The sequence below is a fragment of the Sus scrofa genome, chromosome 8 (genome assembly GCF_000003025.6).
Source record: "Sus scrofa isolate TJ Tabasco breed Duroc chromosome 8, Sscrofa11.1, whole genome shotgun sequence".
Lineage (NCBI taxonomy): Eukaryota > Metazoa > Chordata > Mammalia > Artiodactyla > Suidae > Sus > Sus scrofa.
Genome location: NC_010450.4, coordinates 131,777,149 through 131,793,367, shown reverse-complemented (window position 1 = coordinate 131,793,367; position 16,219 = coordinate 131,777,149). Strand labels below are relative to the sequence as shown.

The 16,219-nt window shown below is 47.2% G+C and overlaps 1 protein-coding gene across 12 annotated transcripts in view; it reads left to right on the top strand.

The window, feature by feature from the left end:
* AFF1 (AF4/FMR2 family member 1) overlaps positions 1 to 16,219 on the top strand; it is a 195,996-nt gene that overhangs the window by 131,447 nt on the left and 48,330 nt on the right. For 10 of the 12 annotated variants that reach the window (XM_021101783.1, XM_021101780.1, XM_021101781.1 and 7 more), the window contains 4 exons: positions 5,014 to 5,058; positions 11,578 to 11,664; positions 12,538 to 12,574; positions 15,696 to 15,747. In XM_021101783.1, coding sequence (XP_020957442.1) covers positions 5,014 to 5,058; positions 11,578 to 11,664; positions 12,538 to 12,574; positions 15,696 to 15,747 — 221 coding nt within the window. The remainder of the gene's footprint in view (positions 1 to 5,013; positions 5,059 to 11,577; positions 11,665 to 12,537; positions 12,575 to 15,695; positions 15,748 to 16,219) is intronic. The other 2 variants (XM_021101782.1, XM_021101786.1) reach the window with 1 other exon arrangement.

The window sequence follows — 16,219 nt, the reverse complement described above, 5'->3', positions numbered from 1 at the left end:
ACCCGGAACCCCAGACCTTGGGGCTTCCTTCCTCAGCCTCGGGCTCCCCGCGGTCCTGGGTCGTGATGACGAAGCCTTTCTGAGACCAGCTTTGTTGTAAAAGTGCTGCTCTGGGGAAACTCGAGAGACGGAAACAACCTGGCCGGAGCCTCCGGGTCTCCGCGGCGAGGTGTATTTCTTCCGGCCGCTCTTTTTCGCTTATTAAAACAAACCGTGTCCTGCTGTGTCACATCGTTTGTCCTGCTATCGGCGCATTTCCTTCGGATGGTGCAGTGTCAGGCCGGGAGGAGGAATCCCACGGAGGCCCGCATCGCTGCCGTTTGTGGTCTCAAGGACCCGTGGTCGTAAGAGGCAGTTAAGTCTGGATACTAACTGCTTTGCACAAACACACACGAAACAGGACTCTTTTAAATGTGGTTTTGGTGATGCACACGGCAACTGGGGTCATACCCCCTCCTCCGGTACAAATATAGTTGTCTCCTGCCTGCAGTGGAGGGTTTTGGAAAAGCAGTTTAGCAATAATAGGAAGCAAGGCTCAATCCCTTGAGAGTGTGGTGTGACCTTGGACTTGTAACTTCATCTCTTTATTTTATTTATGTACTTTTTTTTTTTTTTTTTTTTTTTTTTTTTTTTTTTTTTTTGGTCTTTTGTCTTTTTAGGGCCGCACCTGCGACATATGGAGGTTTCCAGGCTAGGGGTCGAATTGGAGCTGTAGCTGCCGACCTACACCACAGCTCAGGGCAGCGCCAGATCCTTAACCCACTGAACGAGGCCAGGGATCGAACACGCAAGCAACCTCGTGGTTCCTAGTTGGATTTGTTAACCACTGAGCCATGACAGGAACTCCCCGTAACTTCATTTCTTTAGAATTCAGTCTCATTTCACACTCCCTGGTGGCCTAGTGGTTAAGGATCCCGTGTTGTCATTGCTGTGTCACGGGTTTGATTCCTGGCCTATGGACTTCCTCATGCCAAGGGCGTGACCAAAAAAAAAAAATTCTCATTTTATCATGCTATAGCTGCACCTATGGCATATGGAAGTTCCTGGGCCATGGATTGACTCCAAGCCACAGCTGTGACCTACAACGCAGCTGTAGTGACAAGACAATACCTGATCCTTTAACGCACTGCGCCAGAATCTCTGCGAGCCGCTGTAGTCAGATTTTTAACCCCCTGTGCCAGGACAGGAACTCTTCGATTTCATAAAAACTGGGGTAATACCCAAAGCTTGATGTGAGAATTAAATGGCACGTGATACAGAATTCCTCGGGTTTTTATTTCCTTTTTCAGTGTCTGTAGTAAGGCATGCATCTGTAATTGATGAGTGCGTTCATTGCCATAGCTTCTCCCACCCCCACCAAGCTAATGAGGGTGCATCTCACCATAGATGGTGTCAGATGGAAGAAATAATAGCATGAAGAGCGTTTAATGCAATATTGAATACAACATGTATTCAGTAAGTAGCTACTGTCATTCTTTAATTGAATAGCACTGTGGTTCCTGTGCTAGGGCCGTACCCCGTGGGGAGGTTGGTGGACAACAGGACACCAGATGTGTGCCCCCCCCCCCTCCCCCCGAGCTGCTCTCCTCGGGGAACCTGGCTGGGAGGGTGGGAGACAGCACTGCCATCTGTGGTCGTAAGTGCTAAAGTCAGGTCTCCGCCACTGGCGGGGAGCTAGACGGGGAAGGACCTGCCAGCCAGAGCTGCTGAATCCACGCAGTGAGCATAGACTTTTGTTGCTGCTGCTGGTTCTCCTCTCTCCTCCTTTGAGGAAGTCTTACCTAAAGAGCTCCCGCCTTAACTTGGCCAGGCTTCAGAGAGGCTGATTGTTTACTCTTTGGCCACAGTGTTAAAGGCAGAGCCCCGGCTTCCCTGAGCAGGAGTGGCCCTGCTCAGCTGGAGACCCTGTGCGGAAAGTGGATTTTAAGGAAAGGGATTAAGCTGTAAGGCTTTGTTGAACTGCCCCTCCCTTTTTGGAAAGTCTCCTTCCAGTGGCAGACTTGGAGGTGCCAAGTTGTACCTTCTCAAACAAGACAGCCTGTCCTTACAGATCTTTCTCTGCAAACACAGCTGCAATAACTACTGTGCTCCGTCTGGTTCAAGAGCCCCTAATTTGTGTCAGGGAAGCGCGCGGAGACAGGAATCTCAGGTAGATGGGACATAAAATGGGCTCCTGTGCTACAGACTCTCTTGTAACCACCCGTCTTCAGTAATGCTTTCAAGCATGTCTTGGTACCCACAGATGTATTTCGGGGTCAAAGGGCATTAACTCAAGCTCTCATTTATTCTCCGGTGGCTCAGCGTTGATGTGCGCGAGGGCGGGTTGGGAGAAAGAGGAGAAAGAAAAGTAGAAAGCAAATGCGCTAGAATGCCAGTATTTCTAACATTCTGCTACATGAGATGAACCAGGACTACAGAACTTTTTTCTGTATAGCTTATTGTGTATTACTATCAAGGTAATCATTGGGGAATCTGAGGGAAGGGTTTGCAGGAATTTCTTTGACTATTTTTGTTTTTCTGTTGTTTGGACATTATTTCCAAGGAAGAAGTTGAAAGTATCTTGAGCACCTTTTCATTCAAGCACATGTATTTGCATCACTTTATGTGTGTTTATGTATATTTTATGTACAGCATACTGCAGTATGGGTGCTCTTAAAGGTCTAGCTGGATCCTGTTGTTGGGCATTTGATTATTCCCAGTTATTTGCCATTAGAAACTGGGCTGCTTGGAGATCTTTAAATTTGATATGCCTTCCTGTATTTGGAATGGAATTCCTGCACCCCTTTGAAATACCCCACTTTCATAATGGACCCGGCATGAAAATTCACAGTACGGTAGCAATTAATGCTTGAACCTTAGACCTTAGTTAGAATTCTAGATGGGTTTAATGGAAATTGTTTAGCAATATTTATTTTACCCCGATACTAATAAACAATAAGCAATAGAAAAAATTTCTCTAGTCGTAGTTCATCTCATGTAATAGAGTTTTAGGGAGTTCCATCATGGCTCAGCAGTAACGAACCTGACTAGTGTCCCTGAGGATGCCGATTCGATCCCTGGCCTCGCTCAGTGGGTTAAGGATCTGGCATTGCCATGAGCTGTGGTGTAAGTGGCAGGCGTGGCTTGGATCTGGCAGTGCTGTGGCTGTGGCCGGCAGCTGCAGCTCTGATCCAGCCCCTAGCCTGGGAACGTCCATCTGTTCGGATTCAGCCGTTTAAAAAAAAAAGAATTTTAGAAAAAACATGAACCTTTTAGTGACCTGAAACATCTTGCCTAAATATTGAGGGATTGAGTAATAATGAAGATCAGAAAGTCTTTCAGTGTCCTGAAGTTACAGCTTTCTGACCTCCTCCTGTTGGATGCAGTGGGTAAATCTTTTTTTGCCCTCGATTCAACTGTGCTTCACTCTTGTTGATTGCCAGATATTTTAATTGGATTCCAGTTCTCATCCCAGCAGCAGATAGGATGAGAGGACTCTGTGACCAGAGTCAGTAGTCATATGCTCTGTTCCGTTGATTTGCTTTCAACTCCTAATTGTTATTTTTCCTAATGACGCATGGGAAGAATTAAAACCAGGGGACATAATTACATTGTACCCTCAGTGCAAAACAGCATTCATTTCTGTTTCGCACATTTATGCTAAAATATTTGGTTGCCAATATTTGGCCCAGTTTTTAGGCATTCCTTTCTAGTCTTGAAAAACAAAAATTGGGTAAGCTGGTCAGGACATGCACTATGCCTAAAGGCAGGTCCGATCGGGCCAGCAGATGAAGAGGATGCCCTGGGTTCTGTAGTTCTGTACCTCCTAAGTTCCAGACCCCTGCTCAAAAAGAGCAAACTGCAAATATTTTTGTAAAACCATCTCCATGAAATGTGCATATTTTAAAACCAGACCCAGATGGGTCGAATTGCACTTGAATTTTTGACGTGTCCATTAGATTCAATTCCAGGAGCATGTGAACGCTCTTTTCTGTAGAGAAACTGGAGTGAGGGAAGTGCTGAATTCGTAAGCTCCAGATCAGGCATTAGCAACCAGTGCGCTATGAAAGCACACTCCAGTTAGAGACGAGAGCCAGGAAAAGAGCCCTTGCCATCTCCACTCCCACTGGGAGGCAAGCAGTGGACTGGCCGACTGGGAGAGCCATGCTTTCTGCCCCGCAGGAGCAGGAGTTGGGGCGGCGGGATGCGCTGTGTCAGATTCGCCCAGACCCTTGGGTCACGAACTGACACGGAAAGAAAATTGCTCTTCCATTGAAAGCTGTGAAGTCAGGGGATCTCTCCATCTCTCTAGTTAAGGAAAAAGAACTGTTTTTAAGATGTAACTGTTCCATTTTCTTTGTACTCACAAATGACAAGACTAAAATGACGATTCCTAGACACACTCTGTGGTTGTGATACCAGCAGCGGCAGCTCTCATTTGTTGATCTGGGGGTGCTCCAAGGCGCTCTCCTCCAAGGCCATGGGGTCTTTCTCTGGGGAAATGGGGCGTGTGTGTGTGTGTGTACACGTGTGTACACATGGATGTGTGCATGTAGATGCTGACTTGAAGCAGGTCCAGAGGCAATCAACTTTAAAATGAATTTTTGGCAGGTTAAAATATTACCCCTCAAAATCTATCAAGGCCTGGATATTGGCCTCCTGACTGTGGGCTCATTAAGATGCTTGTCTTTGTGTTCACTTCGCCGGGCTACCTGGACAGGTATTGCTGTGAAGCAGCAACTGAACACTGGCTCGTTTGCCTTCCCCTGTATCTGACTCCCCTGGATTTACCAACGCACCTCTTTTCCGTCAGAAGCTTTTGACCCGAGGGCCATCATTAGTGCGCCGTTATTTCCAGCGGGACTGTTTCTTCCACATCAGGTTCATCATCTAAAAAGTGAGGTTCCCCATATTTAGCTGGTAAAAGGTGAGCCCAGAGGTGGTTCTGCTTACGAGAGTGTTGTATCAATTAATACCAGCGCTCAGGTTGTGTTTTGTTTGTGTGCTAATCTTCTTCTTGCTTTTTCCTTTCAGCAGACCTACTCCAATGAAGTCCATTGTGTTGAAGAGATTCTGAAGGTGAGGTTATTGTTACTCTTCCTCATTTGAGATATTTACGTAGGCAGGTAGATAGTCATTTTTTTTGACTTTAGCATGAGCAGTTACCATTCCAAACCCCTTTAAATCAGCACTGCCCTCCCGCATACCTCCCAAAGCAAAATAAACCAGAATAACAACAAAGGGAGTCTTATGACATTATTGAACTCTCTGACAGATTTTTTAAAAAAAATTTAATTATGGTTGATTTACAATATTGTGCCAATTTCTGCTGTACGGCAAAGTGACTCAGTTATATATGTGTCTACACACACACACACGGATGCATTCTTTCTCATATTCTTTTCCATCATGGGCTATCCTGGGAGACTGGATGTAGTTCCCTGTGCTATAGAGTAGGGCCTTATTGTCTGTGCCTTGTAAATGTGATAGTTTGCATCTCTTAACCGCAAACTCCCCGTGCATCCCACACCCTCCCCCCTCCCCTTTAGCAACCACAAATCTGTTCTCTAAGTCTGTGAGTCTGTCTCTGTTTCATAAAGACATTCACTTATCGCATTTTTTTAAATTTATTTTTTTGTCTTTGGTTGTTTTAGGGCCGCACCCGCCGCATACGGAGGTTCCCAGGCTAGGCGTCAAATCAGAGCTGTAGCCGTCGGCCTACACCCCAGCCACAGCAACTCGGGATCTGAGCCAAGTCTGGGACCTACACCACAGCTCATGGCAACACCAGATCCTTAACCCACTGAGCGAGGCCAGGGATCTTACCTGCAACATCATGGTTCCTAGTCGGATTCGTTTCTGTTGCGCCACGATGGGAACTCCTATCCCATATTTTAGATTCCAAGTATGAATGATCTATTTGTTTTTCTCTTTCTGACTTACTTCACTTAGAATGAGAATCTCTAGTTGCATCCAGGCAGATTTTATTAACTGAGATGAAGTCTACAAACTGCAAGGCATTTGGACCAGAATTTTAAGACATCTGTCCTTTTCTGATTGTCCATTGAAGACTCAGGAGAACCACTCTCTTCCCAGAGTGAAAACTCCTTGGATTGCTGCAGTACAGGAGCCTGGGGTTTGATTGACACGTCTTGGCATTTTATATGTGACACCTCATGTGTATGGCCTTATCTGTAAAGAGGCCATGCATTTTTAAAGAGATAAAAAGAAAACAAGTAGAAAATAAATGGACATCTTTAGATCTACCTTCAAAGGGTTATTTTTTTGCTCTTGTGTATTGAGATCATGCCAGGAACATTTGCACTGCTTCTGCAAATGCATCATTGAATCCATTATCCATTTGTTCAATTTTTCTTGTACAAGGACGACAAATTCCTTCTAGAATTTGGTTCCAGGAAAAAAATAAATTCCCTTCATGAACCGACATGCTTTCTTTTTATCAGAGAAGAATTAAATAAACTGTTGTGTCTCCCATTTTGGCTTTAATTTCCAGGAAATCTAGAGCTACATTTCATGCTCAAATTCAGTAATTATAACTAAGAGTTTTGTTTATTTCTCGTTCTTCCTCAATGGTTTCTAGTTTTCTTCCATGTCGTTTTTAAGGATAATTTTACTTTGTCTTTTACTATAAGGTTTTTGATTTGGGTGGGGGTGGGAGTGGGGAAGTAGAAGAGGTAGGACATGTGTACCTGTTCATTTTTTATCTCTCCTGAGCACATTTTCCCTCCGAAATAGATGCTTTAATTTTTCATGGCAAAGTATTAAGTTAGGTGGTGCTGAAACCAGTAATTAAGTATATTGGTTTCCTTCTCATTTGTGAAATTTTTGGCAAAAGTGATTATATAAATATTTGGAAAACAGTCCCATCATTTGTATGTTACAATCTTTAGTCCCCTGTTTTCATAGTTAGAATTTTATGAGAAAGGAAATACTTTGTACTGCTGAAAATGAGAAATTTTTGCCAACTAGTGAACAGGATTAATAATAAGTTATCTTTTTTTTTTTTTTTTTGCTTTTTTTAGGGCCTGCACCCATAACATATGGAAGTTCTCAGGCCAGGGATCAAATCAGAGCTAGAGCTGGCAGCCACAGCCATGCCAGGTCTCAGCTACAATTGCGACCTACACCACAGCTCACGACAACGCCAGATACTTAACCCACTGAGAGAGGCCAGGGGTCAAACCCGCATCCTCATGGATCCTAGTTGGGTTCATTAACCACGGAGCCACGAAGGAAACTCCAATAATAAGTTATCTTGATCTTCTTCCTGTTTTATCTTCTTCCTCTGGTATTTCTGAAAGTCTTTGGTAAGATGAGTCATAAACATAACACATGAATTTGTTATAAAATATGGCCCGAGAGTCTTCTCTGAAAGTGTGTGTGATTTGTTCTCTGTTTATTCCAAGAGTGGAGACAACAGTGTAGATCAGTCGTCTCCTGCACGGGTCAGATGCATCTCTTAGGTTTTAATCTGTGTCAATTTACAACTTGTCAAGTCCTTTATATAAGGTGATGGAATTGGAGCATCAGGCAAGCCTTTTTAATTTAGTAAATTGGTCCATTCTCCGTCCCCTCTTGGCCCATCTCCGTTTGATGAGTTTGTGCTTCCCTGGAAATGCTTGGAAGTCGGTGGCTAATGCAGGCTGCGGAGGGCGGGGGGAGGTGTCTTTCACTCGGAACCTGTAAGTAGAGAAAGCAAATCAAAGGAGATCCTGGGCCGAGACAGGCATGGCCTCGGCCGCCACCGCGCGGAGACCTCGCGTCTGCCCCCTTCTCTCCTGCTCCCGTGGGCCTCTGAGGCCGTGTGTCCTCCACCGACCTCCGTTTCCTCTCGGGTGAAATGGAGGCCCTGGGCTGGAAAAGAGCAGATGACTGCAGGGGCAAACCCAGCTCTCACTCTCTGATGCCGATCAGATCCTCGTGGCTCCCGTTCTTCTCTCCCACCAGCGAGTCCCGAGATGGCCAGGAATTCCACCGCCTTCGCGACGCGAGACCGAAATAGTCAGGGCTTCCCTCAAAGAGAAACTCACAGCAGATGACGTCGGTTGGTTGTCCGATGGCCGTGTTTTACCGAAAGGGCACCTGGAGTGGGCCTGTGACTCCTGCAGCCTGGCAGGCATGAAAACAGCAGACACACACTCCCAGCAGCCAGGAGGTGGTCACACACAAGGGCCCAGACAGGGACTGCCCCCTCCGTGGGTGTGTGGAAACAGCTAGATGTTCGTCTTACCGTGGCACAGCCTGGGCAGCCCTGGGGGGACGTTAACACAGGACTCAGAGACATGACCTCAGGGCATCAGTCCCGTGCCACCGGTGCAGTGAGTGGTGGGTGGCACCATTATTTGTTCATTCACTTATTCAGCAACGAATATCCATGAGGCCCCCCATATGGGTGGCGTACTTGTGCAGGTGCTTGCTCCTGCGGCTGTCCTAGTAGCAGGGAAGCTCAGGTGTAATAAAGGGGCAGATGCTGACAGATGTTGACAAGCACCATGCGTCAAGCAGGCGAGGGAGGAGAGGCGCAGGCAGAGGAGAGCCTTAGGGCAAGAGTCCCGAGTGGGGACGGGTGGGTGGGTTGGAGGAACGGTGAGAACGAGACAGTGTGTCTAGAGCCGACAAGCAAGGTGGACAGTGGGGAGGAGCTGGCAGCGGGGGCACCTCGCAGGCCAGGCCTGGAGCAGGTGCCGCTCATTTCACCCCCATGCACGCGCTAAGTCACAGGGCAGGCAGCTTCTTCTCCTTACGGCCCTAATTCTCCTAAGGCCGAACTTCCTCTGGTAAGCTAGGCATTTCAGGAAGTACATAAATTCTTTCATGCTACCAGCAAACCACTTAGGGCCTGAAAGAGTTTATATACTTTCCCACTGCCTCATTTAATAGCTGGGGCAGCCTTAGGCATCGAGAATACAATGGTTGTTTCCCGGGAATTGCTGGTGACTAAAAGTCATAGGTGCCGCTGGGATTCTGAAGAATTTCTTGGAAGACAGAAGGGTGAGACTTTGAAAACAGTGTCTCAAGTAATTATTACCTGTTTTTTTACATTGTAATGTTCTGATGGACCCCTGCCTTCTCCGATAGTCGAATAAATAGAATGGCAGGGAGCTGTCTTTTAAATTCTTTAAAACCTAGACTTTTAATTAAACATTGCAATGCTTTTTCTTTATTAAGTGCTTTCTCTGACCATGTATTCTAGCACTTTCCACGCTGAAAAATAAATGGTTTTTGCCCACCTCTTCCTGAGCACTGAGGCTCAGAGAGCTCCGACCCCTCAGGCTGCCCTTGAGGTCAGAGTCAGAGTTAAGAGCCAACCCAGGACTCTGGCTTCAGAGCTGCTTCTCTTTGCATTCCGTTTTAGCACAGAATTCTTTTGTGTCGCACAGAAGACAGTTAAGTGAGCAAGGGCACTTTAGCAAAAAGTACCCAAGCCAGCATCGGTTACTTGGCTTGTTGCTGAGCCCAGTGATTTATTTATGTCTGTTCTCCGCTGGGTGGCGGCGGCGGGGAAGGCGTGCACAGAGGTGGGGAGTGGAGATGCTTGTCCCAGCTCCATCACCAGTTGTTGCAAGGACTGGGTGGCATTTCTCTGGTGATGGAGAGGTTGGGCAGCCGTTTGGGGAGAAGCACAGTGCATTGCAGAGGCACAGGTGAGGTAATACAGCACAGTCTGGGGTCCCGAGCTTGCTGGTCAAGGCTCGCCTGTCAGTCTTGAAGCCAGTGTACTGGGCAGGTCTGACGCATGTGGGGATGGGCTTCTTTTTCTTGGACTCAGAATGAAAAGGGACAGTTCCCCGTGCTCTCAGTTGTCAGCTTCCTGGGCAACCCGATCCTGCCTTTTTTTTTAAGGATTGCATCTGTGGTGTATGGAGGTGCCCATGCCATGCTAGGGTTGAATTGGAGCCACAGCTGCTGGCCTACAGCACAGCAATGTGGGGTCTGAGCTGCATCTTCGACCTATACCACAGCTCATGGCAATGCCGGATCCTTAACCCACTGAGCGAGGCCAAGAATCGAACCCGAATCCTCATGAATGCCAGTTGGGTTCATTACCGCTGAGCCACCATGGGAACTCCCAATCCTGCCATTTTAGCCATCGGTTTTCCCAGCTGGTATTAATCTACATTGCCATCCTAGCTCTTCCACAAAGAGTGTGTACGTGTGTGTGCCCGTGTGTGCATGCATGTTTGCCATTAGACCCCTTGAATCTGATGTTTTGTTTTCCACTTGTTTTTTGGCAAGCGAGCGTGCTTAGGAAAAAGACTACCAAGTTAAATACAGTCATTCGTTAGATAAAGAAATCCCACCTCGATGAAAACTGAACAGAAATGAAACTTCTGTTAACGAAAAAAGATGGCTTTTGAAAGGCCTTCTCCACAAAAGTTCTTATGTTCTAATCATGTGTATCAGGGAAGGGTCAAGTCCATTAACACCCTCCCAAGTGGAACAAGTGACCTGAATTACTTGTTTGCTTAAGTCAAACAGGAAAGTTCTTCTTCCTTTGAACTTAAATAATTCCAGGAAATGCAATAAAGAAGCTGAGGGAGAAAGAAAGCATTGAGACGAGGCTGAGTTTTCGTGGTTATATAAGCTCTGGGAACACCTACTACCGTTTTTACGCTGTCCAGAATGTGCAGACCATTCATGGTCGGTGTGCTTGTTTTTCTTCTTCCAGCTGGTTTCAGTTTTGTTTATTGGAGATGTTCCACTTTCCACCATAGCTCACCAAGCAGGAGTCCTTTCAAGAGTAAATGAAATAACTTGTTATGTCTTTCTAGGGCTGTACCTGCGGCATATGGAGGTTCCCAGGCTAGGGGTCTAAATCGGAGCTACAGCTGCCGGCCTGTGCCACAGCCACAGCAACACCAGTCACTACGGCAAAGTGACTCAGTTATATATGTGTCTACACACACACACACACACACACACACACACACACGGATGCATTCTTTCTCATATTCTTTTCCATCATGGGCTATCCTGGGAGACTGGATGTAGTTCCCTGTGCTATAGAGTAGGGCCTTATTGTCTGTGCCTTGTAAATGTGATAGTTTGCATCTCTTAACCGCAAACTCCCCGTGCACCCCACACCCTCCCCCCTCCCCTTTAGCAACCACAAATCTGTTCTCTAGGTCTATGAGTCTGTCTCTGTTTCATAAAGAGATTCACTTATTGCATTTTTTTTTAATTTATTTTTTTGTCTTTGGTCGTTTTAGGGCCGCACCCGCCGCATACGGAGGTTCCCAGGCTAGGCGTCAAATTGGAGCTGTTGCTGCTAGCCTACACCCCAGCCACAGCAACTCGGGATCCGAGCCGCATCTGCGACCTACTCCACAGCTCACGGCAGCGCCGGATCCTTAACCCACTGAGCGAGGCCAGGGATTGATCCCGCCACCTCATGGTTCCTAGTCGGATTCGTTTCTGTTGCCCTGCGACGGGAACCCCATGAAATAACTTTTAAGATTTCACTTATTTTCACTGACCATCGCTCCACTCTCCGTTCAGTTAAAGACGTTAACTTCGATAGCAATCACTGTTCGATTTATAATCTCCTTTTCCTTCCCGTTCCACGTCTCTTTCCAGGAAATGACCCATTCATGGCCGCCTCCTCTGACAGCCATACACACGCCCGGTACTGCTGAGCCGTCCAAATTTCCTTTTCCCACAAAGGTAACCCCTGACAAGCCTAGGAGGACGGGTCTCAGTACTGCTGTGCACCAGATTAGTCGAGTATTGCTTGTTGATCTTCAGAGACCAGGTTAAAATTGCAATTAATTGAGCTTCTAAAGTGCTTCCCGACGCACCCAGGTGCTTTACTCTCCAGTTATGTCAGTAAGACCATCTTACGTTTGTATAGGGTTTTGTAGCTGAATATGAACATATTCAAGCCTTTATAATCTTTCATTTTTGGGATCTTAACCGTAGAGTGGGGAGAACTGGAGGAACAGGAAAATAAAATGAGGTGGGGTGTTTTCTTCCTAGTTCGGGATTTAGAGCCATACATACATACATCTTTTCTTTCTTTTCTTTTTTTTTTTTTTTTTTTTTTTTTTTTTAGGGCTGCACGCTCGGCATATGGAGGCTCCCAGGCTAGAGGTTGAATCAGAGCTGAAGCCGTCAGCCTACACCACAGCCACAGCCACTCGGGATCGGAGCTGCATCTGCCACCTATACCACATTTCACAGCAACACCAGATCTTTAACCCACTGAGCAAGGCCAGGGTTCGAACCTGCATCTTCATGGACAGGTTCGTTAACCACTGAGCCACGATGGGAACTCCCATAGGTATATACCTCTTACACATGTCATACCTCCTACACTTTCCTAAAGTTTAGTGGGATCAGCTGCATTCGTGGTGGTTTTAATAGCAAGGTAATCAACTGCTGACTTGCGTGTTTCTCTGTTGAATAATATATTGAACACATTGCCCCTTTTCATGGTTAAAAAAAAAAAGAACTAGATTGATCAGTATTTCTCAGGTTTAGCAGTGATGTATAAACCATAATATTGTATTAACTAGAGGTTTTTATTTTTCTTTCTAGGATTCTCAGCATATTAGTTCTGCAACCCAAAACCAAAGTAAGTGATTATGTGGAACTTGTTATTGCATTGGAGACCGAGGCCTGGTTTTTACTGTTTTAATATTAAAAAACATTAATGAAAAATTCCTGAGCAGAGACGAGTGTTTCCCGCGGTTAAAGAATAGGAAGAAAGGACAAAATTAAGCTGTTCTTTAGGTAGAATTTCAGATTATTGCAAAGAGTTCTTGAAGATTTCTTAGTAAGGTACCTGACTAATATAATTCGCTATTACCTGACATTTGACAAATATCTTAAGAGTGCCCTAAAAGCGTTATTGCCCCGGAATTGTATTTAACAATGGGTTGGAGTGTTTTGTGTGGTTCTTGTTTTTTTTGTGTGTGTGTGTGTGTGTGTGTGTCTGTGTTTCAGTCTTTTTCGGTCCTACACCACAGCTCACAGCAACGCCAGATCCTTCACCCACTGAGTGAGGCTGGGGATTGAACCCCAGTCCTCATGGATACTAGTCAGGTTCATTACCGCTGAGCCACGATGAGAACGCCCTGATATTTTTTTTAGAAAAAGCTAAAGTGATTTTTATAAGGAAGAGCGCTCGTGGCCTCTTTAGTCCTTCTGTAGGTACTGGCCATGTAATTCTTTTCGGTTCCTCCTGGTGAGCTGTGGTTAGCCGATTGTGGTTACAAGTATGAACGGTACATTCTTGAGAATTGAGGGGGAAGCAGAAGAAGGTTACCTGGATGCAGCCTTTCTCTTCATCAGGAACCCTTCGATGCACTAAGTTCTTTGTCTCAACTGCATGCGAGGCATTTCAAGCCTTACAGAAATGACTTGGCAGTCGTTTCGCTCCTCCACGTGTGGTTTTAGCCTTCACAGAATAAGGAGACCAAGGCAGGGTGAGTGGTGCGTGTGGGTGGGTGGGGTGTGTGTGTGTGTGTGTTGGGAAAAGATTGCTCCTAGGCATTCTGGAGAGGTGACTCTTCACACCTCTCCATCTCAGTCTTCTCCCTCCCTTAGAGGTTCCCTTGATCGTCCGATTGTTTAAGTTGCAAGGATATGAGGAGAGTTTTAAAAAAAAAAAAAAAAAGATGAGAAAGGCAAGAAATGGAATATCCTTCCTCTAGAACAGAAGTAGGCACCCTGTAGGCTGGGAGCCTGATCTGCTATACAGCTAGTTTTTGTAGAGAAGGTTTTACTAGGACACAGCCACACGCCTTCTCTTGGGACTGCTGCAAGGTGTAACACGCAGAGGCTAAATTATTTACTATGAGACCTTTACAGAAAAAGCTGCCATCCCGTGCTCTAGAAATACTGAGTAAGACCTTGAGGTAACCCCTAACTAAATCCCCCCCCGGGGGGGCAGTGTAATAAACCCAGCCTTCTTGCCACAGTCCTGGGAGCTGGGGAGATCTTTTTTCCTAATGCCTTGGACTCCCATCCAGAGATGGGCAATGGGTGAAGTGGCCCAAGTCTGCAGGTGGGCCGCCAGCTCAGCCGTGGGCAGGACTGCTGTGCACCCCTTTACCTCCCTGCTCCCCCCACGCCGCCCCATTTGCTAGGGCTGCCCCCCATGCAGATGGTATGCCCTCCCCTGGGTTACTCACAGTTTGCATGATTGCTGTCTTCTGGTTTAGAAAGACCTTGTAATCCTCGAAACTGATAGCTCCTTTCAGCAGACTGGAGTTGAAGAGGAACGGGTGAGCGCTTTCTTGGCCGGGGACGGTCCCCTTCCAGGCCTGTGGCGTAGAGTAGACTGATTCCTTGTGGCCTTGATGAGACGTTGCAGGTGCTGGCAGGTCTCCTGTAGGTCTCGGCTCAGCACATGCTTGCCATGGGGTCTTTCATGCTGTGTGCTCGAAAGCCTTGTTTGCCTCTGTGGGGCCTCGGTGGACCCTAGAGGGGTCTGCTTGTGTGTTGGGTGGGGAGGAAGGGCCGTATGTGTAGATACAGCTTTCAGAAAGGTGGACTGTGACAGATTTCACAATTCGGATGTCTTGAGTTGTCTCTTGGTTTTGGAGTCTGTGGAGGGATAGGGATTTTACTTGTATGTGCCCCAGTATTTCTGTCCGCATGGGCAAAACACACGGCTGCCTGAGGACTACCAGAGCCTCGTGGAGCTGGATGTGAGTGGACTTTAGCCCCAGGAATGTGTGGCCGCAGCCTGGCTAGCTTGCCAGGAGGGGAAGCAGTTTAAACACGTCGTGTAAGAGCTGCTGCCACCACGAGGATAAGGCGCTTAACTGCAGACCTCAAGGGTCTCCACAAGGCATTTGTGGTTCCTTTCCTCACCCCAGATTTCTGTCGCTGTCCTGGTGGCGCCAGCAGCGTCGTCTTCCTGAGGCCTTGCTGTGTCCTGCTTCGGCGGGGTCTTCATTGCCCAACGACTCCCGTTTTCACGTCTCATCGAGGCACTCGGGACCCCCCGAAATCTGCCTCCCCTGGTCCTCTCGTGCACGCGGCACCCGGCCTTCTTCCCCGTCCCGATCTGGCCCGGGTCAAGTCCTAAAGAGGTTGAGATCCTCCGTCCTTGGTCCCTTTTCTAATTCGCTGCCTCCGGTCACGACCAGCGGCTGAGCATTCTCTCGAGCCCCCAGCCGTCCATGCAGAGGCTGCGGCGCGTGCTCATCCCGCACCGCCTCGCGCTGCAGACACGCGTGCGCGTCCCATGTCCCTCCAGCAGCCGTCGTCGAGGACGGGGGCAAATGCCTTGAATAGTTGGTGTCTCGGGGGCAGTTTGTAAAGCACGGATGAATAAATGAAGTGGGGGCGTTGAGCAGTGGGGGAAGAGGTGGGGACACAGTGGGCCAAGGACAGAGGCTGTACAAGGGCGTGCTGGCAAGTCACTGCTGGGTGTGTGACGTCCCATCACGTGGGCCTCGGCAGCCCCCAGCAGCTGCCGGCAAGCGGTCTGCGTGCTGCAGGCGATGCCCTCAGAGTGTGTGTGTTTTAAGGGCTTCCCAGTCCTGGGCAGACCTTCTCGCTAAAGGTGACACGAGCATGCTTTTGTAAGCAGAGTGTCGCACTCTGCTCGACAGCCCTGAAGTCTCCTGAGCGTTTGGGTGGAAAAGGAGGGAGGGCAGCAAAAAAGGGGAGGGAATTTGTAACTAAGTCTCCCGAACTCGTCCTTGTGCTGCTCTGATCGTTTTTTTTTTCCTCCCCCACAGAACAATATGACACATCTTCAAAACCCCACAGTAATCCTCAGCAGGGAACATCGTAAGTTAAAAAAAAGAATGCTTTCGTTTATGAAAAGTTGATGATGTAACATTGTAAGGTCCCCTGTCAATCGGTTGTTGAGAGCCCCCTCCCCCGCTGCTTTCAGTCATGACGCGTGAAGTACTGCTGCCTTGTAAACGGGAGGCATAACCCACATTTCTGTTTGGATTAAGCTCTCCCGTTGGAGGTTTAGACACCAGAAGAGTTTGCTAAAGGGTTTTCTTAAAAAGAAAGGCTTTTGAACTATTGTTTGCATGTTAACTGTGGAAAATTGAAGGTTTTAGCGTTATAAATTTTAGTCTTAAATAGCTTTAGCTTTTGGAAACAAATTTTGGGGGCGTGTATGTGTGCGCACACAATTTCAGGTTTCCTGCCACTTTTTTGGCCCAGTTTTAACTAATAAAGAATGAGCCTTACTGCCCAGCTGTTCTTTATTAAGGCCAAGCGAAGTCCAGATATATCTTGGGTTTTT